The sequence below is a fragment of the Columba livia genome, chromosome 10 (assembly GCF_036013475.1).
Source record: "Columba livia isolate bColLiv1 breed racing homer chromosome 10, bColLiv1.pat.W.v2, whole genome shotgun sequence".
Classification (NCBI taxonomy): domain Eukaryota; kingdom Metazoa; phylum Chordata; class Aves; order Columbiformes; family Columbidae; genus Columba; species Columba livia.
This window is the reverse complement of record NC_088611.1, coordinates 18,085,046-18,112,209: the sequence shown is the minus strand read 5'-3', so window position 1 is coordinate 18,112,209 and position 27,164 is coordinate 18,085,046. Positions and strand designations below refer to the sequence as shown.

Sequence of the window (27,164 nt, the reverse complement as noted above, 5' to 3'; positions counted from 1 at the left end):
CATCGACCCCCGCGTGTCGCCGACCCACGCGCGTCCCCCCGTGGAGGGCGCCCCCGGAGGCTGCCCCCTCCGCACCAGGGCGCGGCCCCTTTAAGGTGGGGGCGGGGCCGGGCGCCGTGCTCTCGCGGGACTTGGGGGCTGCGCTCTCGCGAGGTTGGAGCCATGCGCTGATTGGCTGCGGGGGGTTGAATGTAAGATGGCGCCCAGGGAGCTGTGAGGGGAAAAGACTCGGGGCCGAGGCGGCGGCGGCGGCGCGAGGCGACGGCGGCAGCGGGGCCGGGGTGAGGCGGAGCCGGGCCGGGCCACGCCGCGCCGCAGCGGGGCCGCCGGGCCGGAGGGGTGCGGGGCGACGGGGCCGGGCGGGGCCTCCCGTCGGGTGCGGGGGGAGGCGGCGGCGGCGGCGGTTCCGGGGGCGGCGCGGGCCCGGCAGGGAGGGGGGAGGGGGCGGCCCCGCCTGCCGGGCGCGCGCATCCCTCGCCCGCGGGGACGCGCAGTTTGGTCGTGCACGCGCGGGGCTCGCCCCCTGCTCGTGTCCCCCCCCCTTGCACCGGGCGCGTCCCCGCCCTCCCCCCCCCCCGGCGCGGGGCGGCCCTTTCACCGCGCGGGCACGGGCGGCGGCAGCGCGCGCTGGAAGGCGCGGCCTCCGCCTCGGCGCGGCCCTCGGCGGCCGCCGTCCCCGGCGGAGCCCCCAACATGGCTCCTGCGGCGGGGGGGCGGCGTGGCGTCTCCCGCGGGCACAGGCCCGGCCGCCCCGCTGGGGAACAAAGGCGGCGGGGAGCGGCCCGGGCAGTGGGGAAGGCCGAACCGTGGCCCGTGATCTCTGGGACTAAACAAGGAGCGTCGCCTCGTCGCGGCCGAGCGGCGGGGCTGCCTGTGTCGTTCCCGCCTGTCCCGGGCCGCGGCCGGGCGCACCTGCGGGGGGAGGCGGGGGCACCTCTGGGTACAGTCGCTGCTGCTGCCTTGTTCTCAGTTCTGCCTTCCGGTCACTCCGGTGTCACTGGCGCCGAGCTCTGTGCCCTGTGACAGATGTGCTTACACACTCCTTCCTAGCTAGGCTCACCAGGTTGAGGCATGGTCAGGAATTGGGCATTTCGCAGTTCTTCAGTGGGAGCTGCCGGCTGTGTGGATGATCATATTTTTCTTTGCTATTTTTTATTTTTCTTACTGGAATACATATTGAAATAAAATGGCTTTAATAAAGAAATAGGAACTGGGGATGGAAAGGGCTTCTTTGTTCTGTCTTCTCCAGAACGTTACAAGTCTAAGAGCTCAGGACAAGAGCAGCAGAAATACATGCAACATGGTGACTGGTGAGTCTAGATTGTCCACATGCTGCGAGTTGTGTGTGTGTTCTTAGTAACCTCAGTCTCAATTTTACGAACTAACCGTATGTGCTCATGATCTCCAGAGGGTTTCTTGAACTTATTTCCTGGAAAAAAATGCAGTTATGCTGAATCAGGGAGGAATTATCTCCCTTTATCAGAGAAAGCTCAGTGCCTGGATGCTCCCTTTTAAATTTTAAAAATGCAGTATTAAAAACATGTTGCTGAGATCTAGTGAAGATGGGTGTTTGCCATTTCTAATGCGTGTCTATGGGAGAAATGGAATGCATAAACGAATATGTTTTAATAACTAACAGTAAAAGTGGCTGCTGCGGTAGCAAGCTGTGTGTGTTGCCCTACAAAAGCCTGTTGAATGCACACTTGAGCCTTAAAGGGGTTTTCTGTCATAAATGCAGGTGGGTTTAGTTTTAATCAATAAAATATCTGGGAGTACAACGTTGCTTTCCCAAATCTTCATCTAGACCTGGTACTTCTGCTGCCGTGTAGGATTTTTTGAAGCGCAGTTTTGACTGGTTCAGTGCTTTTATCACCCTTCAAAACTGACAGGAATGACTGGGAGAAAGTTGGTCCAGCCCGCTCTGTTACCTATAGTGTCTTTAGCTCCCTCAAATTTGGAGAGCTGTAGAGAAAACAGAGATCCTGCTGCTGTTCCGGAGCAACAACAAACACCATGTGGCACAGTGGGGTTCTGATCCATGGTTGGAACTTCAGCTGCTGCAGTGATGCAGATGGGTGTTGCACTGTTTTAAGCGTTAGTGGCTCTCAGTATAGTAATTTTTTCCATTCAAGAAGAGAGGAAAAGAGAGATTCCTTGTGATGGAATATTCACTAGTAGGGGAAGACTGGCCTCGTGGGCTCTTGATATTTGATGCTTGCTAAAAAAGAACTAATTGAGATGGAGCAGCTGAGCAGAGTCAAGGATTTGTATCTAAGGAATTCATGCTGTGTTTGTTTGCCTTTCTGGTGGTTGGAAGAGGTGGGTGGTGATTTGGTGGTGGACCTCTTCTTGATCTGTGTGCCTGCTGCTTATGCGTCTGGGTTTCTGGTGGCTTCTGGTCTCTACTGCACAGGAGCACGATGTACATGAGAGCAGCTCTTGATAGAAGGGTTGGAGTTCCAAAATAAAAGTGAGGGCTAACGGATGGCTGCTGTCAAAAACAATGGCCCTGTTGACCTCCCCGCTCTTTCACTTGTCAAGAGGAACAGAAGGCAAATAGCTGTTCCCATAGTTGTTACAACATAATAAGCACCAATGCAGGGGCAAGGAAGAAGGCAGGACCTTTGCTGAGAGGTGAGCCCATCCCATTTAGCAGCAGGTCGCTGTCAAGGACCACCTGTATTGTTCACGTCTGCATTCCCAGTGTGGCATTGTTGAGGCTTATTCCTCAGAAGAATCTCCCCTCTGAAAGCTGTGTCTGCTGGTGCACCTCGGCGTGGACGTGCAAAATGATTGTGTTCTGAAGCCCTCACTGTAGTATCAAAGTCAAATATTTGCAAGTTCCAAGTAGGAGATCAGGACCATTTAATCATGCAATCTGTTTTCCAGCTTCAGGGTATGTAATGGAGCCTCTAAAATTAGATGCATTGGAGTGTACCAGGTGTAGGTCCCATGGAAGTCACTGAGGGCGCAGTAACAAGGTTGTTCTCTGTTGGTTTCACCCTGGACATGTGGTCACCTGGGAAAGGGTTAATAATGTGTCCTGTAGAGGTGTTGAGTACTCTTGGGTGGCTTCTCAAGGGTGCTTCACTCTAAGCTAAGTGAACAGTCTCACTGCCTCTGTCATGTGCAGCTGGCTTGAAAATGTGTTGGATCAGAGTCTCTGAAAGGCAGGAGAAGTGTTTTTCTGTCCAGCTGTGGGCTCTGTGGGAGCTTCTCTATGCTAATTTTTACGGAGTTGTTTGACTGTTAGCTGGTGCTTCTTACTAAATGTTGATGCATGTTATTATAAAGAATTTTTTCTGTAGTAATCTCACACAGCAACTAATGTTGCTTAATAACTCCAGAAACTATAGATACAATGCAAGTTGCCTCACATGTGTTCCCCTTACCTTTGATATTCTCTTTCTCCTGTAAGCCTGGTCCAGTGCACTAGCCATGAACCTCCTCTGTGTAAACAAAAACTTCTGTGTGTTTAGACTGCTGTCACGCAACAGCAAAGAGTGGTTAGGATTTGCTGTGGCTCTCACTGGTTTTGGTGGGAATTGGAGCTGGACTTGTGGAATACGCTTGGTTGCCACTGAGACCCTAGAACGAACTCCCATTTTCACACAGGCTGTTGCGGTCCTACCACATATTTCTGTCTTGGCTTCACTTCATTAAATCATGGGAAAAATATATAAAAGGTTCTGCCTCTTTAGAACTACAGTGATAATGTACATATAGCGATGTTTGTCCCTTTTTCCTCCTTTCCACAGCTGGATTTAGTAGTACCGAATCACCTGCTCTAGTCCTACTCTTGTGCTGTTTCACATCTTTTTCACAACCGTCTCAGTATCTGGTAGTATTATAGCTCAAATCTGTTTATCCTTTATCAAGACTAATTAGTGCTTTGCAAACAACCAGTACGCTCGCTGCAGAAACAATTTGTGGGTTTAAACAAGATAAGTCAGTAAGAGAAGAATGCTGTCAGAGTATGCCCTAGGGCTTTCTAATGTTCTCAGGTGGAGTCATCTTTGTTGTTTCTTTCTTTGGTTGTTTTTTTTTCCTTACTCTCACTTCCTGATGATCTGATTTCTTTTTCTGTTGCTCTTTTGTTTTCATACTTAGCATGCTTCATGCTAACCTCTTCCTATATGAACAGGGCATCAAGAACTGATGCTGCTGATGCCTTTGTCATTTCCAGAGCTCTGCTTCTCCATGTGTGTAGTTCCCCCTTTGAGGAATCTCTTGATTCCAGCAATCTCCTTTTGCTTGCTACGTTCGAATCGATAAGGCTGTCCTAGTCCTAATAGCAGTGAGCTGAATGCTGCATCTGATGCTCTTCCGCTGTGCTTCCCATTAGCTGCCCAGAATAGAACCGCATGGCCTGATAGAACATACTGCTGGGTTCTTCCACCTCTGTGGCTGTGAAGCAGGGCCGCAGATATTGATCTCTAAGCTTCTCTCGCTAACACTGCATGCTGCAAACGAATGAAATGTATTACTTGATTTCATCTGTTATGGGACTTGCGTGGTCTGTGGGAAGTATAAGAACAGAAGGTTTTACATGGCAGTGAGCTCTTCGAATAGTTACACCTGGTTGTCATCCAGACTTCCCTGAGCCGCTAAGGGTTAATCTGAGAAATGTGTAGTACTGCAAGATGCCTCGTAAAACTAAAGCATCTGTCTCGGGCATCTGGCTGTACACATTTACTAGTTTTCATACAATGGTCGGTATGCGAAATTGGTGACTGGAGTTAGGAATAACCTTGTGTCAAAGGAGTGCTGTAGTTAAGACTTTCACTTTCTCTTTCCTTAAGGAACCCTGAGGAACTTGCAATATGAATAATTCTCTGGAGAACACCATTTCCTTTGAAGAATACATCCGTGTGAAGGCACGAACAATCCCTCAGCACAGGATGAAGGAGTTTCTGGACTCCCTTGCTTCCAAGGGGCCGGAAGCTCTGCAGGAGTTTCAGCAGACAGCCACCACCACGATGGTGTATCAGCAGGGTGGCAACTGCATTTACACGGACAGCACAGAGGTGGCTGGGTCTTTGCTTGAACTTGCTTGTCCCGTGACAACCAGTGTCCAGCAGCAAACTCAGCCAGAGCAGCAGATACAGGTTCAGCAACCCCAGCAAGTCCAGGTAAGTGTCTTAAATAATTTCTAAATGTTACATATGACTTGCTAACCCATGGAGGGGTGTTCAGAGCCAGCTACTGTCTAACTTGAAACCACAGGCAAGCACTTAAGAAGCAGAGCCAGTAAACTTTATATAAAATAACGCTATTTCCTTCTCATTTAAGGAATTTGGTAGTAAATTTTTCTTTTGACTGTGCCTCCATTGAGCCCCACTGTAGGAGGAGTAGCACACATAGCAATGTAGTGGTGTAACCTGTTGGAGAAATGGTTGACAGTTCTGGCATGTCCACAGCTCCCTGAAGCCTCGCGCTCTGTGTGAAGCTGCTATAAATACCACTCCCCTCTGCTGGTCTTACTTTATCTGGTTGTTCAGAGTGGTGTGGGATCTAACTTGCCTTCAGTTTTTTTTAATGAAAACAATTTAAATGATTTTGCTTGAACATTCTGAAGGTTGTAGTTCTCAAACTAGCCTTAAGTTGGGGGCAATGCAGGGGAGTCAAATTACGATATGAGCCAGGGGAAGATGGCTTTCAGGAAAGGAATTCTAAAAGATGTGTGTGTGTCAAGGTACGTTGTCCCTTTGCGAAGTGGAAAGAGTCTTCTTTTTTTTTTTTAATAGGTGTTACATTAATTTTTCTTAAGTGTTAAATGAGCAAATCCAGTACCAGAGAGGAAAAAAAACCATATAACTTCGGATAACTGCTTTGGTCTTAAAACACATTTTATAATTTTGATGAGTGTACAGGTGGTAGGGCATTTACTGAGGTTTTCATATGATATGTCTCCAAAAAGCTGAAATATGTCTACAGCTGTAATTCTTATACACTTCAAATATGAATCTTTATGCCTTCTGTAGCATGAATGTAAAGTTGTGAGCTCTCTTCTTTTGCAACAAATGAGGGTATGGAGGCACAAATGACTGGAGATAAGGTAGTGTGAGCTTGTTGCGGTACAGTCAACTTGTGCTAACAGCTCACTGGCATGCTTTTATCCTACAGCAAAGACAAACTTGCCTCTCACTGGGTAACTCGTCTCCAATTACTCTCTCTATTGAGTAAATGAATGCTTAACGGGGATTTCTGTAACCTGTTGCCCTACAGTAACTTGCGTTGCAAGGCTTTTGAAGAATAAAAGCCTCTTGTCTGAGAGACATGACTTGGATCTCTGCATGAGTCTGTTAAAACTGATCAAGGGTGCTTTTGGGTCTGGCAGCTAGCACATTTTTTTGGGAGAAGTTACATTTTTCAGTAGAAGAACTAGGAAGGCTGGCTTTTTTGGGTGCCTCAGCCTTGAAGATGTGAAAGGCCCCCAAAACAATTGTAAAAGTCAAAAGGATTTTTTTTCTTCCTGCTGCTGTCTCCTTTCAGAACTACACAAAGTTCAGGCTTGACCCCTGCAAGTCTTCTAGTAGCAGAGATGAAGAGGGAGGCCGTATATCATATGCTCCAGAGAAAAGTAATCTGCTGATCTTCTTGAAAATAACCATAAAATTGCTGGCAGAGACCTGGTTCTGTTTTTTAAACTGAGTGACCTGCTGCCTGAACATGAAAAATAGCTGATGGAAGTCAAGATTTCAGGAGCTTTCCTAAAGAATGTTGTCTGCTCTCTCCCCCTTGTTTTTGATGTGATTCTGCTTTAAAATATCTGCTTTCACATCTGTCAGTACAGATTATAATAGGTGTTTGTGTTGCCTACCATGCTGCTTGCTGTAGGATGTTACAAACCCCCAGAACACTCAGGTGGCGCATCTGGAACTAGATACGGCTGCAGCGTGAGGGCACCATCACCACCATCAGCAGTGCAGCTGGATTCACGTGTATTCGAGCAGCTAGTTCAGAATTATATTGAAGTTTTTTTGCAAGGATTGGGTAGATAAGGGATAGGTAAGAATGTCTTTACCCCTTTGCAAAAGTGTTTTTGTGTTTTTTGAGGTTTCTTATCGAGAATGTGATTATGTTAAATCTGTGATTTAGCATTCACCTGTCTCAAGACTGTCTCTGTGGCAGCACAGTGTCTGAACAAAGCTGGATTTTGTTGTTTATCTGGGGGTGACAGTGTTCCCCTAGAGCAGTGCACTTGATCCAGCTGACTCACTGCTGAAATACTACTTGTGTTGTACTACGAGGAGATTTTGGTCATCCACTGAAGCCTCTTAACTTTTGATCAAATTTATGTCACCCCAGTACTTGACTTGATAATCTGTTTAGTTCTTGCTAATCCAATTGCAAATCAGTGGAAGACCCTTTGAATGATTCTGCTGGTGTCTGGCAGTGTGACAGTGGTGCTGAAGGTGACTAATAATATGACCAGTCAGATGACCTTGGGGTTGCAAGTGCTGATGACAACCTTACGATGGTAAAGATAGACAGTGCTCAGGTTTCTTCCTAAATTTTACTTGCTGTGAACAACCAAAGACAGTCCATGATTGCTTGCTGCTTTTATTTATCCTGGCAAAATACGTTTCCTCTTTGAAGAAGTTGCTACCTTGGGGTTTTCTTGCCTGAAAAGTTCAGCACACTGTTGCCAAATGTTTATTCTGAAGGCTGAGTGGATGCAACTGTTGGGTTTTATGAGTCAGTGCTACAGCACAGGTGACTTGGGGCTCCTTCTGTGCCCAGTATCACAGCAGTGCCATCGGCAATGTTAGAGTTCCGTATGTCAAGTTGTCATCCCCTGTGCTGTGTCCAGGGGTGGCTGGGAAGGGCTGTTTTGCTCCAGTCAAGTGAGAGTTTTATCAGCTCTGCCCTTGGTGAGGTTGTTGCTAGTTGGTCTCATGCATCAAGGCCATCGAATTGATGATGCCAGTGACATGTTATCACTGATTTGTTTACACAATGAACCTCGTGCACCGCTTCCCCTTCCACAAGAAGATTTAACAGAGAGAGTATTAGAAGACAAAAAAAATCTTTGCTTAAGGCACATGATGTGTGTGTGGGGAAGATTCTCAGTTTCAGCCTTCTGTTAAGGCAAAGTCTGGCTGGGTGGCAAGAGCTTCTTGGGCAGGGCTTGAAGGGAGGGTGTTACAGGTGAGCAAGATTGAAGAACTGTGTAGGGGATGGTTAGATGCCTGTGTAAAATGTCTTTCAGTTAAGGCTTGTGCCTTTCTAATTGCTCTGTTCTTTATGTGTTGAATGTTCAGCTTTTTCAGTCTTCCCAGTCTGTTCTGTGATTTCAGAGCCTGGTAGGACACTGGGCATTACTCACAGTGTAAGGCAGGGAAAAATGCCCCTAAGTAGCTCAGAAGAAAATCTTTGGCTCTGCATAGAACACAACTTTCCTTCACTTCTGCTGGACGCAGCTTCCCCCGTCCCAGTCTTGATTCTGAAGGTCATCCTGGAGGTAGGGCTCCTACTTGCTTACCTTTGAAAAGCATCCTAGTAAGATATTAGGGTAGCAGCCAGCGTTAATTAGCATTTGCTAAGGCTGAGTGTGGCTCTTCAAAGAATGGTTATAGTCAAGCATGGTGTTTTCAAGGTAACACCTTCTTGTATATTGGCAGTAGGTTCCTTCTTTAGAGGTAAGCTGTTTTGTTTTCCTTGCTTCATGTGTTTTAACTGTCTTAGGCCTAAGTCCTGCCCTAGTGTACAACTTGGCAACTTGATATTGTAACTGTTCAAACACACACAAGGCCTAATTTGGCCCATGGAATTCTCTCCCTGATGTTGATGAATGAACAGAGGGAAAACCTGGAGTGAGAATCTGTCTGGCAGCTCTGAAAAGCTGACTTGTACACTCCCCGTAGACCTTGTTTACTTAGATAGATAGCAAAGGACTTCCTGTAAAGGAGTTGAATAACAAGTTCCAACATTTCCTGCTACTTCACTGATCAGTCTTTTCACCTGCTCTGTACTTCAGGTCTGTTTCGTAATTGTGTGTATGCCTTCTGGCGTAACGTTAGAAGAAACTGTATTACAGTGTTAGTTTTAAATGCTGGAGTCACTTTAGCTTGGGACTGTTGTTGAGGCAAGTGTATTTTAAGCCTTCTTTCCCTAAAGTTGGCTAAAAAGCAATTGAGATTGCTCTTCTGCTCTCACATTTTGTCCAAGCATTTGACTTCTGTTGGCTTGCTCTGGTGTGGAAGTTTGAGTTGGACCTACATTACTTCTAGGGGGGAATTGGAACATACTTCATGCAGCAAGTTTGTCACATACCCCCTGCCTACCTCTCCTACGTTTGGAGCCTGTCATTTGGGACTTCCTTCAAATTAAACTAAGCCGTAAGATGCAGTTTTGATGTGTCTAGGTGCTTGTCTAGCTTGGCTAGTGGGCAAGACTAGACCTACATTTGAGATAATCTTCTGGAGTGTTTAGTGAGGACACCTTAGTAGATCTTCAGTCTTGCTCTGAAGGTCTGATCTTGGTGTATCCTACTGCTTGCCGGTGTTAACATAGCTTCGGAAACCAAGATGTGTTTGTGAAAAAAGGCATTTAAGAGCCTGTCAGGTGCGCCAGGGCAAGCTTGATATCGGAAAAACCATGCAGGAAAGAGTTGGTATGTGTGTTGCTCATTTGGAGTTAGGTTTTAGGAAATGTTAAGTAATCCAGTCAATCCATAGATGAGATTTTCTTTGCTTGGGAATTCTTTCAATTGAATTGTTTTGGAACTCCAGTTCTGCAGTCTGATTCCTTTTGTTAAAAATCTGCACAGAACAGGCGTGTTATGAATCTTACTTGAAAGTTTATTGGAGTTAGTCTATCAACCATGAGGGACAAACAAACCTAAAAAACAAAACACAAACTTTTGGAAACCAGGCTTCAGCTTTCTCATGCTCATGGAGTGACTTTATTCTCTTTGCATGTGCTCAGTTCTAGATAGAATATGTTTTTGAGTGTAATGTGACAGAAGGTTTCCTTTAAGGGAACCTTAAAAATACATTTCTGCCCTCCTGTTATGATGCAGGGCTGACTTATAACACTTTTGGTTTCTCTAGTCAGCTAGTATTTTGTCCAACTTCTAGCTATTTTATGGTAAAAAGGCATTTCTTTGTGTGATGGTAGCCTGCTGGGAAGTGATTTTTTTCATGCTGTTAGATCCAAACTTCTGGCAATAAGCAGTTTCTCAGTACTGGTAACTTGGCCTTTCCTCTCTTGTACCAGTATAACCCAGGAATTCCCAGCATAACATGTTCTTGCTTTAATCTTCAGCATAAGGTGAAGATTTAAAGTCTTCCCTGTTGGTCTTGGCTTGTAAATTTAAAGCATTCCTCTGTGCACAGAGGCTTTCAAAAAGTCAAATGCTGATGATGTTTGTTGTAATTCTTTGTCCTTTTTTTCTCAGATAGCAAGTTAGACAATGAGGTCAATGTAAGAAGTGCTGGTCTCAGACTGAGTTGAAGTCTGTAAATCTGAAATGAATGCTTGTAGCACTCCTGGGCACAACCTGTTTGAAAATAGGGTGGGATCTGCTACAAAATACAGTTGTTAAAAATGGATGTGTAATTCACAAGGGATGTGTAATGCGCGGTAGTTAGAGCTCCAATATTCTTTTAAATAGGAGCAGTCTCTAGTCAAAGTGTGATGTTTGCAGCACAGAGAACTTCCAGTGATTCTGGAATCGTGACCTGTTTGCCTTGTTTGGGTCTGGACTCATTGTTTGGGTGTTAACAATAGCACTGTGTGAACTCCAGAGCAGTAGCAAGACATCCTGGGTGTCAGGGTTTGGATTTAGTCCTGGGGGAGTATCATAGGGCCTTATATCATGATTGCTTATCTGCCGAAAGCCATGGAAGTTGCCTGTGACTTTTAGAGGCAGTAGGCTCAGGCTCTAAAATGGTTAATGGTACAAAGCTGCACAAGGTGAGGTTTAGGCTGGACATTAGGCAGCATTTCTGTACCGAGAGAGAGCTCAAACACTGGAACAGGTTCCATGGAGAGGTGGTCGATGCACCAAGCCTGTCAGTGTTTGGAAGCAATGCCTCTAAATAAAGGACAATGACCTTAATAACATCCTTTAGCTTATGGCTGGCCCTGAAATGGTCAGGCAGTTGGACTAGATGGTGACTGTAGGTCCCTTCTGGCTGAACTATTCTATAAAAATGAAAGGAATAAAGTGCTGCCATGTCAAGTCTGTGCTTAGAGCATGCCTCTTGCTTAAACCTGTTCCATTACCTCTCTAATTACATGTATGTGATAAAATTGTTTCAGTGCATGAGTGGACTTTAAATTCTTACTGCTAGCAAAAAGGAAAAAAAATGCTCTCTACTTTGTATGTGTTACAACAGTAACAGGAAATGTCATGTAAAATTTTGTGTGGGCAGCAGGTGGGGGTACTTTTAAGGTGTTCTCAGTCAAGCTGTGCAGATTCCAAAACCACACTGTAAAGTATAGGAGAAATGGTAAATTTACCTCTTTCTGTTACATGAATTTGAATCCTAGCAGATAAAGCAAATATTTCTTGTGTGAAACTGAAAATGCATCAGTGGAATGACGCATTTTAGTTTGTCCAGTCTTGGGCCTTTGCCTTGCAGTTAACCTTTTGAACAGAGTTAAACTAATACTAAGGACTATATTAGTGTTTTTTTAAATTGAGTATTTTGGAGAATACTTGTCTTAGGGGTGTAATTGAAACCGGCTTTCTTAAAGTGAACTCTTAACTAGGATCTGTGCTTCAGCCTGTTTGCCCAAAGCAGTAGTCGTGCTGTAGGGCAGTATGATAAGAGTATCAAATAGAATTTAAGAAGTATCCCATAGGTGACTTCACCTTTTTCAGATAACTGCCTGATCAAATCACTCATTGGTGCAGCTTTTTAAACTGTCACGCTAACACAAGGTCATATGTTTCTTGTTACCTTGCAGGAAATTATTATAGAAAGTCCACATCATCTGGATTACAGTATATTACATACAGCTCCCAGCCAGGAACCTGTAAAACTCCTTATTCTTCCTGGAAATAGAATTGGCTCTTAACAGGAGGTGACTTATAAAACTGCTCTGCAAGTGGTGCATTTTGCTACGCCGCGTTTTTCCTTGGCAGCTCTTAATTGGCTGCAAATGAATACCTAACATTTTTAAAGACTTCTTAGAGGGGATGTTGGGAAAGGAGATTTCATGTATCTGCACAGTGCGGAACTGCATGGTAGTTCTTTTTGGTACTGTCAAGCTGGCTAGTGAGGTGTCTCTGTGCAAGTGCTATGTTAGCTTGACGGACTTTAGGAAGTGAGGTAGAAGAGGGTGAGAGAGCATGAGTAGCAAGACATAATTTTGCAATTAAATAACTCTGTGTTGTCTTCAAATTTCCTGTGGCCCTCACAGGTTCCCCTAGTAAAGCTCTGCATCTCTCAGCTGGATTTGAAAGGGGGTGTTGAGTAATTAATTCCCTCCCTTAACATGTAGTGTTAAGGAGGCCTGGAAAAGCAGGTGATGATGGGAACCTGGGATATTGCTTGTAGGACAAGGCAAATGTGACAAAGTGGCTGTGTAAGTGTAGGGGACACGGTGTGAAGTGTCTGGATGAGGCAACCAGACCTTGCTGGGTGCCTTGGGAGTGAAGATACCAGCTAGATTGGGTTTGGGGACAGGAATGTGAAGTTGTTGAGACCTGAACTTTGTGTTGGGGGCTACCTCTGACTCTGGGCTCTAAGTCTGCTCCTGGGCTGCTGCTGGATGGTGTGAGAGACCTTGCACAAATGAGCATGGATGTGAGAGGGTGTGATTTAATTTTTTTTCCCCCTAAAATAAAAGGAACTGTTTGGATCCAAGTCTTGACGTATTTTGCCCATGTTATTCAGCATTTTGTAAGTGCATGAGTTAGAAAATACAACTGAGTAGTTTGGACAATAAGTGGAATTAAATGGAATACATAAATAATGAAAAAATATCTGGTTTTAATTATCACTGCCAAATAAATACTTCTAAAGTTCAAAAATCAAATGCTGCAGTGTTGCCCTTTAGTGCATGACAAAGATTCAGGTTGAACTTGCAACTTTCTGTGTTGACGCCTGCTTGTGTAGAGTTACTATTAGCAGTTGGTTTCAAAATAATATTTCTGTGCTTTATGTGGAAAGAGCCAAGTGCTGGTTTCAATTTACCCATATTTCTTACCGCCTGACACTGGCAAGTGATCCTGCGGCTGTTTGAGGGCCTGGGGTTGAAAGCAGTAAAATAATCTTTAGCAAATAGTAAGAATGAGGCAATCTCCTGTATTTTGTAGTAAGATAAACTTAACATCTGAATTGTAATGTGTGTGACCTTAGTCTTGCTGTTGCAAGGCCTATACTGAAATAACATTTTAGCAATGCAAATAGCTTGGAAGACTCTTTCGGCTTCCAAGGATGCAATCTGTCGGCTTGAGCCCACAGAGCCTTGGTGATGGAGATGCAGCTCATGTACTGTTCTGTCCATGCTGAGTGAGGTCATGTGCAATGCTGAGCAAACAGGTCAGCTACTGTATCGCTGTTTTCAACTATGTACTTCTAAAGTAACTTGGTTCCATTTTCCTGGGATCTTTACTAGTGGATTAATATATGGAATCATAAAACTGAACATTAAAGTCCTGGAACATAGACCTACAGTGATGGACCATCTTTGGTGGCCACCCTGTTGAATCGCTGACGCTTGCTGATCTCTAACTGCAGAATTGGTGTCGTTGCAGGTTCAGGTCCAGGTCCAGCAGTCCCCACAGCAGGTGTCCGCCCAGCAGCTCTCTCCACAGCTCACGGTCCATCAGGCTTCAGAGCAACCGATACAAGTCCAAGTGCAGATCCAAGGCCAGGCGCAGCAGCAGGCGTCCCAGACAATACAGAGTCAATCTCTGCAGAGCCCCAGCCCGTCGCAGCTGCAGGCAGCTCAGATCCAAGTGCAGCATGTGCAGACTGCCCAGCAGATCCAGGCTGCAGAAATCCAGGAGGAACACATACAACACCAGCAGATCCAGGCCCAGCTTGTGGCAGGACAGGCCATTACTGGTGGCCAGCAGATACAGATCCAAACAGTTGGGGCACTGTCACCTCCCCCTTGTCAACAGGGCTCTCCGCGAGAGGGAGAGCGGCGTATCAGCACTGCTAGTGTCCTTCAGCCAGTGAAGAAACGCAAAGTGGATATGCCTATTACTGTATCGTATGCTATTTCAGGGCAGCCAGTTGCCACAGTACTGGCCATTCCTCAGGGCCAGCAGCAAAGTTATGTCTCTTTGAGGCCAGACTTATTAACAGTGGACAGTGCCCACCTGTACAGTGCCACTGGGACCATTACTAGCCCCACTGGAGAGACCTGGACCATCCCTGTTTACTCTGCTCAGCCACGTGGTGACCTTCAGCAGCAAAACATAACCCACATCGCCATCCCACAGGAGGCCTACAATGCCGTCCACGTCAGTGGCTCGCCAACGACGCTGGCTACTGTGAAGCTGGAAGACGACAAGGATAAGATGGTGGGAAGTACTTCAGTAGTGAAGAACTCTCATGAGGAAGTGGTGCAGACTCTTGCTAATTCGCTCTTTCCAGCGCAGTTCATGAATGGCAACATCCACATTCCAGTGGCGGTGCAGGCTGTGGCAGGGACGTACCAGAACACTGCGCAGACGGTGCACATATGGGACCCGCAGCAGCAGCAGCAACAGCCCACACCCCAAGAGCAGGGGCAGCAGCAGCAGCAGCTACAAGTCACTTGCTCAGTAAGTTAAAACTGCTTCTTGGTCTCCATGATTAACAACTTGCACATGTTGTGGAGATGGAGGAGGTCACCGGACAGCTGGTGTCAAGGAACCAGAGATGCATCTGTCCCAGTAGCCTGGACATGATGTTTGCCATTTGACTTCTGATAGGTGTAGGACTGTGATGTGTAATGTTGGTATGTAATTACAGGATGCTGAACTTCCCAAAAGAAAATTCAGTTCTCATCTTCATAGTGTAAGTTAATAGATACATGTGCATTGCTGGCTTCTTCATAGCGATTGTCCCGAGGTCTGCAGTCTTCTGTGCTGTTCTCAGGGTTGCAGTGGACAGGCAGGGACGACTGCAGCAAAATAAGGTGTGCAGATACAGCAGTCACCTAGTTATCAGTTACTTGGTGTTATGCAGCACGTGAAGCCCACAGCAGATCCAGTGTCCAGATAGAGTGTCAAATCTGACTAGTTGTAAGCGAACTTCATGGACAGGTGCCACCTCTGTGTGACACCGTGTCCTGCTTCTGGAAAACGTCTGGTGTGCAAGAGCACAGGAACGAGCTGTGGCAAGTCGGCATCTCTTCGTAGTGCTTAGCAAACCTGACAGCCAAATCTGTTGCTGTTTGTTTTTTTTTTTTTAAGCGCTTTGTTGCTGACTTTAAGCCATAGCTTATTTTGAATTTGCTTTTAAAACTTGAATAATTAGGGCTATTCATGGCCTCTTTTATATGTGCAAATGATGTAATTTATCTTTCATTACCAGAAAGTGAAAAGTGATTGATCTGTCAGAGCCTGTTTTTGCTGAATGGAATGAGGGCAAAAATATCCAAGTCTGCGAGCATAAATGTTGTTATAAATTCTTTCCAGTTTATAAATAACACTGTTGGCTTTATAAAGGCGTATATGCCCTCTACTTCACCAGTAAGCACTGAGACAAAGAGCATTGCATTCTGTAGTAATGTCTGTTTCTGGGTTGATTGTGGGCTATAGCCCACTGAGGTCTTCACTGGAAAAACGTTACTTCCAGGTGCCGGATGCCCTCTTTTATAAAGCTGTACTTTAAGCTACAGCTTATTGGTCTTTGTAATGCATGGGGTTGTATTGGGTGGGGACTTTTTTAGTTTATTTTGTCATGTTGAAAGAGCCTCCTGTAGCTCATCTTTTCCCTGTATTGGTACTTCAGAGATCACTTAATCACTTTCAGCTACTTGAACAAAGTAAGTTGATAGAATTTTTTTGCCTTTCTGCTAAGCAGGACATTCAGAATTATTTTAGGGTCTTGTTAGAACATGAGCCCAATTCTTGGGATCCTTTCTGAGATATTAACTCCGTAATTTCTCTAGTGGTTACTTGGAAAGCTTCTACTAACACTGCATGTTCCCCTGCACAGTCATCCGCAAGTCTTGGGTATCAGGCACTTTTCTGATCCCAGTTCTCTGGGGCATTGGGTGTTGCATAAGCCCCTAAATACAGAGGCGAGTCCAGGAGGTGGGTATGTGGTTCTTCCTCTAAGAGGACAATAAAGCTACTGGAGGTGAACATCTAACTTCTGGGGGTTGTCCTTCTCACAGCTGTGATACTGAGAAGGAATTCTCCTGCTCGCCTCACCCTGTCCCCTGGCACTGAGCTGCTGTGGGATCTGGGCAAGTTGCAGCTCTTTTGCTCTATTTGTGAAAAACGCAAGTCAAGAAGCAACTGGCAGTCCAGCCTGTGTGCCTGGCCTCACGCTGGACAAGGTACCTGCGAGATCAGGGCAGAAGGTTGTGTCAGCATCAATTGTCACGTTTCAGTGTTCGAGGGGAGAACAGAGATCTGTTGTTGAGGGGACTTCACTCCCTTGGAGATCCTTGCCTTTGAAGGTACCAGCGAGGTTCTTAATGATACTGCATCAAGAACAGCTCGTGGTTGTTAGGTGTCCTGTGATTTCTGTAGGACTTCTAAATGCATCAAATTGCAAGTTGCATGTTTTTGCTAAGGGACCTATAAATATGTCCGTTCAAACTAAAAGTGTTCTTGGTGAGGCAAATACTCTTTCACGAGCAGCAATTCAGGTTAGACAGCAAAAGTTATGTTCCTTGGATTAATTTTTTGTTAGTGTTGCATAAGGCTCATATTCTGGGGTTAGAGGTAATGTGTGGCATTACTTGTTTGTTTTTTTTGTCAAACTGTTGCATATCAAGGTGTGTATATGTAAACTGAAATGTTTTCTTTCATAGGCTCAAACTGTTCAGGTTGCTGAAGTTGAACCACAGCCACAGACTTCACCTGAACTTCTACTTCCAAACTCTCTGAAGCCAGAAGAGGGACTTGAAGTGTGGAAAAGCTGGGCACAGACCAAGAATGCAGAGCTGGAAAAAGAAGCCCAAAATAGGCTAGCACCCATTGGAAGTATGTGTCATGGCAACATAGCCTTTCTTTCTTTTCAAGTAGGGTTAGGAATGACTAAAATGTTAGTGATTTACTGTTTTGGAAAACACCTCTGTTTAATCAGCGAGTGTTTTTAAATTTCAACTTGGATTTACTCTGCAATACTAATTATTGCACGCTTCTGCTGCCACAGGACGTGTTCCGAGGGAGGCATTGGCTCCGTGCTGAGCCAGCCTGAGCACTTAGCCTGGTAGCTGTAGGAAAGGGCGCTGTATGACACAGATGTGGACAAACCAAATGGCTGTGAGTGGAGCCAAGCTGGTAGGGCAGCGACCGAGCCGCTGTTTTCCTTTTATCACAGGGCAGCGTTTCATCGTGGCCATGGTGAGAGAAGGCAGCAGTCATGCAGATGACAGGGCTGAGAGTCTTCCTATCGGATTCTTGCCCATTTATCTTTTAGTAGATCTGACAGCCTAAGATCTGTGTTTATTTCAGCTTGTTTTATTATGCTGGGAGAATGAGGTGGTACTGGGCCTGCCAGATAGAATAGCAAAGCTGGAGATGTGGGAAATCATTCCTGAAAGACTGGGAAATAATATGGCTTTATGGCTTAAATAATATGGCTTTGTTTTGTTTTTCCAGGGCGTCAGCTGCTGAGGTTCCAGGAAGATCTCATCTCTTCAGCAGTGGCTGAGCTGAATTATGGTCTGTGCTTAATGACACGAGAAGCTCGAAATGGTGATGGTGAACCCTATGATCCAGATGTGCTCTACTATATCTTCTTGTGTATTCAGAAGGTAGGGGCAGGACTGCTGTGTGTGCAGCAGAGCTGTGCATGTTGTCAGCATATACAGAGAGGATTCTATTAAGCTTTGCAACAATTTCATAAGAAAAAAGTCTCTTTGCTTAAAAAAAATAAAATTAAATGTAGTGAGCGCACAGCAATGCTTTCACCTATTGAGTTAAGTTTGTGAAGAATTGTTAATAACTGAGTTCAGTATCATGGTGAGAGTAATAAATTCTTTTAGGGTTTTTTTGGCAGGGAGAGGAGGGTTGGATGATATTTGAGAAAGTTCTCAATCTCAAAACTTGATCTAGTTGAAGCTTTAACAGTCAAGAACTTGGCTTTATTGTTGTGGGAGGTCTGAGCTGGTAATATTAGCGTGCTTTTTGGAAGGGCTGCAGAAACAGAGCTAAACTCTGATAGGAGAATTGGGCATCTCTTTCCTGTATCTGAAATAGTCTAATGTCCAAAGGATGGTCGTGTAAAATAACTTGCAGTGAACACACCTGAAATGAAAGGTGAAATCCAACCAGCTTTACTTTTTAAGGTGTTTTTTCCTTTGTGTTTTAGCATTTCTGTGGTAGCAACTGAGATTGCCAACCCTGTACTGGCCTTGATGCGAAGGTCCTCAGTTTTCTAAGTAGAATGTATGTCTTCAGTGCTATGCTGTGAAATGCTTGACTAACTGAGTATGTGGGTTCTTGGGATAAGTCTGGTCTGAGGAATGTATTTGCTGCCACTGTACTGGACTGTGTTGTGAATCTCTTACAGTATCTCTTTGAAAATGGCCGAGTAGATGACATCTTCTCAGATCTCTACTATATTCGGTTCACCGAATGGCTGCATGAAGTTCTCAAGGACGTACAGCCCCGCGTTTCCCCTCTTGGTAAGGACTTTTGTTTAGGAACTTTGTGACTTTCTGGAGTTTGGAGTGTTAAAACTGAACTACAGTGTAAGGATAGTCTGAATAGAAACCTTTTGAAGTACTTAATGTCCCTAGAACAGCTCATACTGATCAGGAAGAAAAATGTTGCACCTGCATTGAATACTGGTGTTACTGCATGTCAGGCTCTAGCCCTGATTGTCGTGGAGTATTATTTGCCTATCGCTTGTCACTCATCAAAAGGCAGATAGTTTGGACTTTGTAGTGTCACAAGATTGGCTTACTTGGAAGCCAGCTGATCCTTGATCTGAATCAAGCTTTCTGATAAGACATCTTGCCTCTAATATGTATTTTTACTTTGGGAGATAACACAACACTGCCATGTTGCCATGTAGCCAGATGGATATGGTCTGCAGGACCAACTAAGTGTCCAAGGAAAAACAATGCGTGGTAGAGCCTCGAATGCTGCAATCAAACACAGCTCCTCTCAGCCTTGTGTTCAGAAGATGGCAACAGGGTTGGGGAGGAGCAGTTCCAGAAGAGACAGATTTTTACAGAGTCGCGTATGAGAACTAGATTGGGTTGCATTTTCAGAGCACAGAAACCTGGTTTCTCATTACTTCATTCCCTTTGATCTGATCAGATGTCAGTGAAGAAGCTGTTGCCCGTGTTCAGTAAAGTAGCTGATGTTAGAGGCTGGATGGCTAAGTAGCACCCAGAGTTTTGGAATCCTTTTGTTTTCACTCTGGCTGTTTGATCTGTGCTTTGTCATTCCACAAGCCCCAGAGTTCATACTGCTGTCTGTTTTTCTGTTTATCTGTGTATTTGGAGTATAGTATTTCTGTTCTACACAAAGGAAAAAAAAAAATCTGAGAATCAAAGGGATTACTCATGTGTCCAAATACATCTCTTGGCACTGTGTGCTGACTAAAGCTGTGTGCAGGGCCAAGAGCTGATTTGTTACACTGGCCTGCCTGCTCTCACATATTATTGGATTAGGAGCATCTGCATTGGAGTCGAGCCATTAATTGAAAGCTGTTTAACTGCATATTTATTTCTCTCTGGGCTGGGATGTATAGGCGTATTGCAGAAGCATACTCTCCTCAACTAGAGGTGGACGTATGTATAAAAGTGTTTTCTAACTGTACCTACTGTTTAAAAAGTTATTTGCGCAGTAGTGAATCTTGACATCAGCAAGGATCTCTTCCTCCTCTTCCCCTCAGGATTTATGTTCTCCAGTACTTACAGACTGTAAAATGCTGCTGTGTTCCTGTCTCCTGGCATGATGCTGACTTCTCATTATTGCAGGTTATGTCCTCTCCAGTCATGTAACAGAAGAGATGCTGTGGGAGTGTAAGCAGTTAGGAGCTCACTCCCCTTCCACCTTGCTCACTACACTGATGTTTTTTAATACAAAGTAAGTACTTAGGTCTTTGGGAATCTTGGGGAATAGAATAACTTCAAATGGATTCATGGGGTTTGTAGGAAACTGCTGTGCAGGATTAGGGCAAAATAATGAATTTCGAATGATTGCACGCAGAGCCCTCTTGCAGCACTGCAGGCAAAGAAGGTGCAGTACAAGAAAATGAGCTAGCGGAGGGAAAACTGAACTTGTGGCTGCTGCATGCTCTGCTGCTGGAACAGCCTAACTCAGTGTTGCTTTGGGACTCGGCTGGCTTGTGATGAGTAACGATAACTACCTCACTGTCGTGACCATATCCTTTCCTCGCCTCTGAATGTCCTGTGTTCTCTTCTTGCTGCTCAGATACTTCCTGTTGAAAACAGTAGACCAGCACATGAAACTGGCCTTCTCCAAGGTGTTGAGGCAGACCAAGAAGAACCCTTCTAATCCCAAGGATAAAAGCACGAGTATCCGCTATTTGAAGGCTTCTGGCGTTCACCAGACAGGACAGAAAGGTAGTGTCTGGAAGGTTTTTTTGGGAATATTTACTTACTGGGCTTGAAGGAAGTGGATGAACCTGGAGATGTCTGCAGGTAGGGCCACAAGAACCCCAGGCTCTCCCAGGTCCCTTCAGCCTGGCAGCACGAGTTTTCTGTGCGTTCTGTCCAAGAAAGCTTAGTACCTTCTAACAGTAAGCCTGGGGACATACCTTACCTGAGGTGAATAGTACTTCATCAAGAGCCAAGGATAACATCTTTGTTGCTTCTGTGTCTTATGGGCGAAGAGGGATATTTGGTGTGAGTGCACATGGACAGAGGGAGAAACTTCTTTGCGAGTTTTTTCTTACCTTGACTCGTGTGAACCCGTATAGAATCCGTATGTAAGTACAATCTGTCCTCTTAAAAGCACAGACCCAGGATTTAGCTGAGGCATTGCAGTCTCAGTAGTAAGATTCCTTTCGTTTTGGGCGCTGGTACAGGGGAAACAGAGAGGATATGGATGGGTTGTGTTGTTCAGTAGCCTTGGGATACAGCAAGCTCTCCATTAATGCTTTAAGCATTTATAACCAGGCGCCTCTGCCCTGGGACGGCCGTATGTCTGTCGCCAGCTGTTGCTTAGTGACAAGGTGCTCTGGAGTGCTGAGGCTGTATGGCGTTGCTCAGTTTGCTGTGCTTGTACCAAGTGTCTAACAGACTTTGCGGGGGGGGGCTGGTTTGTAGTTACAGATGACATGTATGCAGAGCAGACTGAGAACCCAGAGAACCCCCTGAGGTGTCCGATAAAGCTGTATGACTTCTACCTCTTCAAATGGTGAGAGCACTCGTTCGTGTGTATGAATGCTTGTCTTCCGTGACTGTTAAGCTGCATCTTGTAGCTGGCCTAGTTTTCAGGGCTGTGTTATATTACTGGCACAGTTTCTATATTTGCATAAATTTACTTAAATGGGGAGGGGCGTGGTTGTGAGAAGGTGGGATTTACTCTGATGGCATGTAAGTTGAACTTCTGTGGTATTTAAAGAAACAAATCCTGATTTGTGACCTGGCTGCTCATAATCTCGTACTCGCTCCAGAGGTTTGCTGTGTTGGCAGGAGCTTGCTGTTCTGCCTGTGACTTGCAAGTCCTCTGGAAGCAGCTGCTACTTGAGATCAGATCAAGGTCCTATTGAAATTGGCTTCTGAACAAAAATGACAACTTTCTGTGGAGACTGGAGGGAGCCTCAAAGGACTTGCCTCTGAATTACGATGATTCTGATGAAGTTTCTCTGCACGGATGGGTCTGCAGTTACCCTGGATGTGCAAACACCCCATCCTTGCTTCGCTCTGAAAGACCCCTGAAGCCATGTGTGTGTTATACCAGTGCTAAATAAAAATTTATTTATTGGAGCCATCACCATGGCTTTTTAACCTTGATGCAGCCTGAAAGCTTTGGGACCGCTGTTGCCCCTAGATGTAACTTCATACCTTCATGTCTCATCAGCCAGAGGTTCACTGTCAGGATTTGTGAAGCCTGGGGTGAGGACACTGGCGGTCTCTCCCTCCCAGGACATTCTTGTTAGTCTGGTTATTTCTGATCTTCCTCACGCAGCCCCCAGAGTGTGAAAGGCCGGAATGACACGTTTTACTTGACCCCGGAGCCGGTGGTGGCCCCCAACAGCCCTATCTGGTATTCCATCCAGCCGATCAGCAGAGAGCAGATGGAGCAGATGCTCACCCGGATCCTGGTGATACGAGAGATTCAGGAAGCTCTTGCCGTGGCTAACGCCAGCTCCATGCACTAAGGCATCCTCCTTGGCTCAGAAGGGGTGGGGCGGGGTGACAGGGGAGGGACAAGCAAAGATAAATTGTACAGACTTTTACACTAAAGGATATGCCTAAGTTTTTGGTTTTTTTATTGGTGTAGTTATGAAGCCCTTTTAGGCTTCTTCTCTTTAAAAGAATCTAAAGGAAAAACCTACCCATTGTGTATCCTACCCAACACACCAAACTGTTGGAACCATTGGAGGCTGCATATCCCCTGCAAGCTGGGAGCTGTGGAAAGCTGCTGGTTGACTCTGGCTTTTTTTTATGATGTAGAAAACATGAACTACAGGATTGGCCTGGATGGCTGGGGCCTCTGTCTCCTTGGAGAACGTGCAGCCTAGAGGGCACAGGATGATGGATGGACCTGCTCAGCCAGTGGAGGAGAGGCAGGCATCTTCTTTTCTTGTGCTTGGACATTAATTTGCTGTTATCTTGGAAGGAAGAGGAGAGAGTGAACTGCAATTGTGATTTATACAAAAAAAAAAAAAAAAAGACAAACACCACAAGCCAACAATTTCTATTCAGACCTTTAAGTGACATTTTTAGATGTTAAAAGTACAAACTTTACCACACTCTTCTTTTTTGGCCTAACATTGAGGCCTTACACCTTGAGGCTCCTGTGCCTGATGGAATTCTTGTAACATACACTTGTGTATCATATAAAGGTACCACCCTGTTTCTCTTATGTATTCTTACTCTAGTTGTTTATTAAGAATGACGAGCACGTCTTTTCAACATGCCATTGAACAATGTGTCTTTATTTGGGGAAGAGTGAGCTGTGAGGGTGGGGGGGGTCATTATACAAAGATCAGTATGCAAACTGGTTGTTTTCATCCCTGTTTGTGCTTTCCAGCTCTGCTCTGCTGGACTTCTTTCACCCTTACAAATTAGGAAGGTAGAAGGGGATTAACTTCTGTTGAAGGACCTGACTGTCTGCTTGCTGATGGAAGCTCGGTCTCAGGCGAGGAACATGGGATCTGTGAGACCAGATCAGACTGTCCTGACGTTCTGTGGCCAGCCCATGAGGCTTCACCCCCAGGCAAATCCCCCTCTCCCCACCTTTACAAACGCATCACACCAACCGCAGGATGAAGGGGTGTCAGAGGGAAAAGGCCTTCCAGGAGCAGTACATGGCTTACTCCTGTCACTTAACAGCCTTTTCACAGTTTTAAACACAGCTGTGTAGCTTCTGACATCGTTCATGATCATAAACCCCAGCCCAGTAGCCTTGCCTTGCTGCATCTTAAATGGTTGCTGTATTTTATATCATTAACGAATAGTCTGCTCTTTTGAAGCCAGCGGGTAACCAACTGTGCTTGAAATGGGAGATCACTCTAGCCAGGCTTGTTATTTGTGCCACCAGCTTCTTGGATGTGGAGAGATGACTCTGCTTCTTGAACTTGTCTTCCCTGCTTCTCCATGTCACGCCCCTTCCCTGTTCCAAAATATAGAGGTATATATATTCAACCATATATTACAGTAAAAGAGCTTAAACTTGTGTACAGGCGAGAAATTTTTCTGAAGCTTCTGTTGACCAGCACCTGTCTGTAGTGAGAAGGAAGGTCTGCCCTCTCTGTTGGTTGTGCGCAGTGTAAATGATGAATAGCTATAATGTTTTCCACCTTCGTGCTCCTGAGCAGTGTTGAGGTGCGTGGGCCTCTGATAATTCATATCGATGTTGGTGTTCAGGAGAAGGCAGCTGTGCTTGAGCTGGGTGTTAATATGAGCAGTTTGTTCCCTGCATAGGACTCTGTGCTCGGATAACTGCAGAGAGATGGAGTAGCAATGTGCTGTTTGCTAATACCTGTACTCTAAAGTTGATTCTTAGCTCAGTGTCTGCCCTCAGAGTTATGCCAGGGAAAAAACAGCCTGGAGTTGGTGCCCAGATCCCGGGGTAAGTTCAGAGGACAGTGCCTGGTGATGTGTAGCGCTGGTGACATGTTTCCTCAGGCAAGTTCAGCTGTTGGAAGGAAGCCTATAGTCCCTTTACCATATATTAGTGACTGGAATGTCAGTGTCTGGCCCTAATTTAAGGATGTGTTTGGGGCAAGCTCCTGCTGTTTCAAGCAGCTGGGTGCGCTTGTTGCTCAGGGTGCACAACAGGCCTGCACAGAGTAGATTTCCTGTTCTCTTGGGTAGTTTGCAAAGATGCGAGAGAAACTGCAGACACCTGTGTGCTCTGCAGTGCTGTGTGGGAAGCTGGCTCCAGCATCGCCTCAGCATGAGCTGGCTGCTTTGCCTGTCCCCCTTGGAAGTGCAGCGGGTGTTGAAGTCATCTGCCAGATACCCAGTGTACAAGTCTCTTCAACTGGTGGCTTGGGGAGTCACCCCGTACTGCAAAAATTGACAGAAGCTGGAATAACATGACAGAATATTAGGGCAGTGCCAGGTTAGGGATGTGCAGATGCTTCAGCCGAGCTTTCTCGGAAAACAGAATTCCATGTTACCTTAAAATTCTAGATTGCACACTTTCCTTACAACCCTTAACCGCAAGATGGTATAAAATCTTTGTAGGGGAAAGAGTTCTTGACCTTGGAGTACAGAGCTTCAGAGTGGGGGAACCTGGCACATGGTGAACTGTGGAGATCTCCTCATGATTGATTTTTGTCCCGACAGACTGAAGCGTTTCCATTATTTTCTCATTGTTTGGATGTGCACAGGAGAGGGATTTGCTGACACAGAAGTGGACGGCCCTACCGTTCTGTACTGTCTCATCAGAATGTCCACTGTGTTAACTTCATTCCCTGTTTTTAGAGACAATCGATATACTGTGACTTAAGGATTATTTTTCTGGACCTGGCTTCTAGTCTGGCTCTCTGGAGCTAGTTTAAAAGGTACAGTATTTCTAGGGTATAAATACTATGTTCTTTGATAGTGAAGAACACGATCTGCTCCCTTTTAGGGGCTCATAGGAAGGCATGCACAGAAGAGTGCTATGGCTTAGGGTTGCTATCCAAGTTCTGGGAAATGTTCCTAGTCAAACATGTAAAATAGCTTTTTAACACTTTCCTATAACCAGCTTGACTGCTGCTTAAAGGGCATTTCCTTCGGCTCCGAGAGTGCCAAACCGCTAGCTCTTGTACCTGTGTATATATTAAAGGAGAAATGTCCATGCCCTATGCCATGTATGAGACAGGCTGAAATTGCATTGATCTCTAAATAAATAAAGCTGAGAACAGGCAAGCTAGAGACCCTGCGTTGTTGGTTTCAAACTATGCCCATCTTGTCTCTGTGGTATGAAAGGAACCACAGAAAGCAGAGCATGACTGACAATGGTAAAGCCCCTCACATTCTGACGTGACACTCGTGTACTGTCTCTTGACACTAACAGCATTGCTTCCTTAAGGAATCTTGTAGCCTCTCACACACTTGTCTGCATAACCATTAGATTTCCATTTACTTTCAAGAGTTCAAGCATTTCTTGTAAGTGGTGCTGGCTGGAGCAGCCCAGAGAGCGGCTCTTCACTCCTGTCTAGAGTGGTGAGTAAAGGGAACAGTCTAAGTAACTTAGCAGGGCTCTCATCTGTCAGGTGCTTCACCCCTGGAGATCTGGGTTTTAGATGGGAGACAAGGTCTGAAGTAGTTCCTGAACTGTTCTGCCTTGGAGCAATGAAAAGAGACTTAATCTGATCCCTAAATAAGAATCTTCTTCTGCACCATTGATCCTTGGGCAGAAATTAAGCCAGTCTGGTTCTTGGCTGCACCGGGGCTGCTCTCTGCCTTGGTGTACGCAGAATGGCTTGGGCCATCTTCAGCCTCCCGTGCTGCTGTAAGAACAGATGCAAAAGCGGTAGAAAAGAGCTGACGTTCTCATTGCTCATCCTCTTGCTGGTCGCTGACTGACTCTGCACAGTCCAACTAAACTGCGTTCTCATCCAAGTTTAATAGTGACTTACTTGCAATTAGTGTTTGGACTTGTAAATCACTGTTAAAGTGGGATATAAACTGTCTTCCACCATAGATGGGGCTTTTCTCCCAATCTTCTTGCTGGGGCTGCTCCTCCCAAGTACTACAGAGACTGTACCTTATCCTGATGTTTCAGCCTGTTCCATTTCACTGGTGCCAATGCATAGGAAAGAGCTCTTGTCTGCTTGAGCATCTTCCTACCTTAGGGAGCATCTCAAATCTTCTTCCAGAAGTCTCACTGACCTGCTGCCCCACAATCTCTGGGGTGATTGCTGTGACCCCTACTTCTCAGTTCCCTTCATTGTGCAGCTGCAGCTCAGCTCTCAGCGCTGTGGTCGCTTTCCCTATGTAACCTTGTGCATGGCAGCTGTGTTTGCCGGCTTCTCTGTTCTTGTTTGAGTTCACCAGAATGGGGAGGCAGATCGAACTCACTCACAGCAGCAATAAACCGCACCTAGAACTTGAGAGGGAACTGCAGGAGAGAACAAGGTGGAGGGGATGTCTTGGAAAGGCAGGGTCCTGTTGCAGCCCAGAGCCTCGCTTGATCATGAGTGTGCAGCCTATATGCAAAATACGTCTTGTCTGTCCCTCCCGTGTTGACCCTGGTCTAAACAGCACATGTGATTGGCATCCTGCAAAGTGACCTTCAGAACTCTCCAGTAGCTTTGCCCCGTGAGTAACTCACACTACAAATCATTTTAAAGAGATGCACTCAACTATTTTTTTAATTTAATTTTACTCTTATATTCTCTGCTCTTTGTAATCTGCTTGGAAATAAAATGTTTTTCCCTGCA

General features: G+C 45.6%; 1 protein-coding gene across 4 annotated transcripts; it reads left to right on the top strand.

Moving 5' to 3' along the window:
* Positions 1-136: 136 nt before the first annotated feature.
* Positions 137-27,164, top strand: QRICH1 (glutamine rich 1). 4 transcript variants are annotated; one of them, XM_065074664.1, is made up of 11 exons: positions 137-191; positions 1,250-1,310; positions 4,803-5,132; positions 13,718-14,737; positions 16,945-17,116; positions 17,738-17,892; positions 18,651-18,765; positions 20,071-20,179; positions 20,528-20,679; positions 21,385-21,475; positions 22,250-27,164. In XM_065074664.1, exons 3-11 carry the CDS (start codon positions 4,824-4,826, stop codon positions 22,440-22,442), a joined length of 2,316 nt encoding a protein of 771 aa, XP_064930736.1. In that variant the 5' UTR covers positions 137-191; positions 1,250-1,310; positions 4,803-4,823; the 3' UTR covers positions 22,443-27,164. The 4 variants fall into 4 exon arrangements, with proteins under 4 accessions (XP_064930736.1, XP_064930734.1, XP_064930737.1 ...); XM_065074663.1 differs by having other exon boundaries at positions 158-281; XM_065074662.1 differs by lacking the exon at positions 1,250-1,310 and having other exon boundaries at positions 138-281.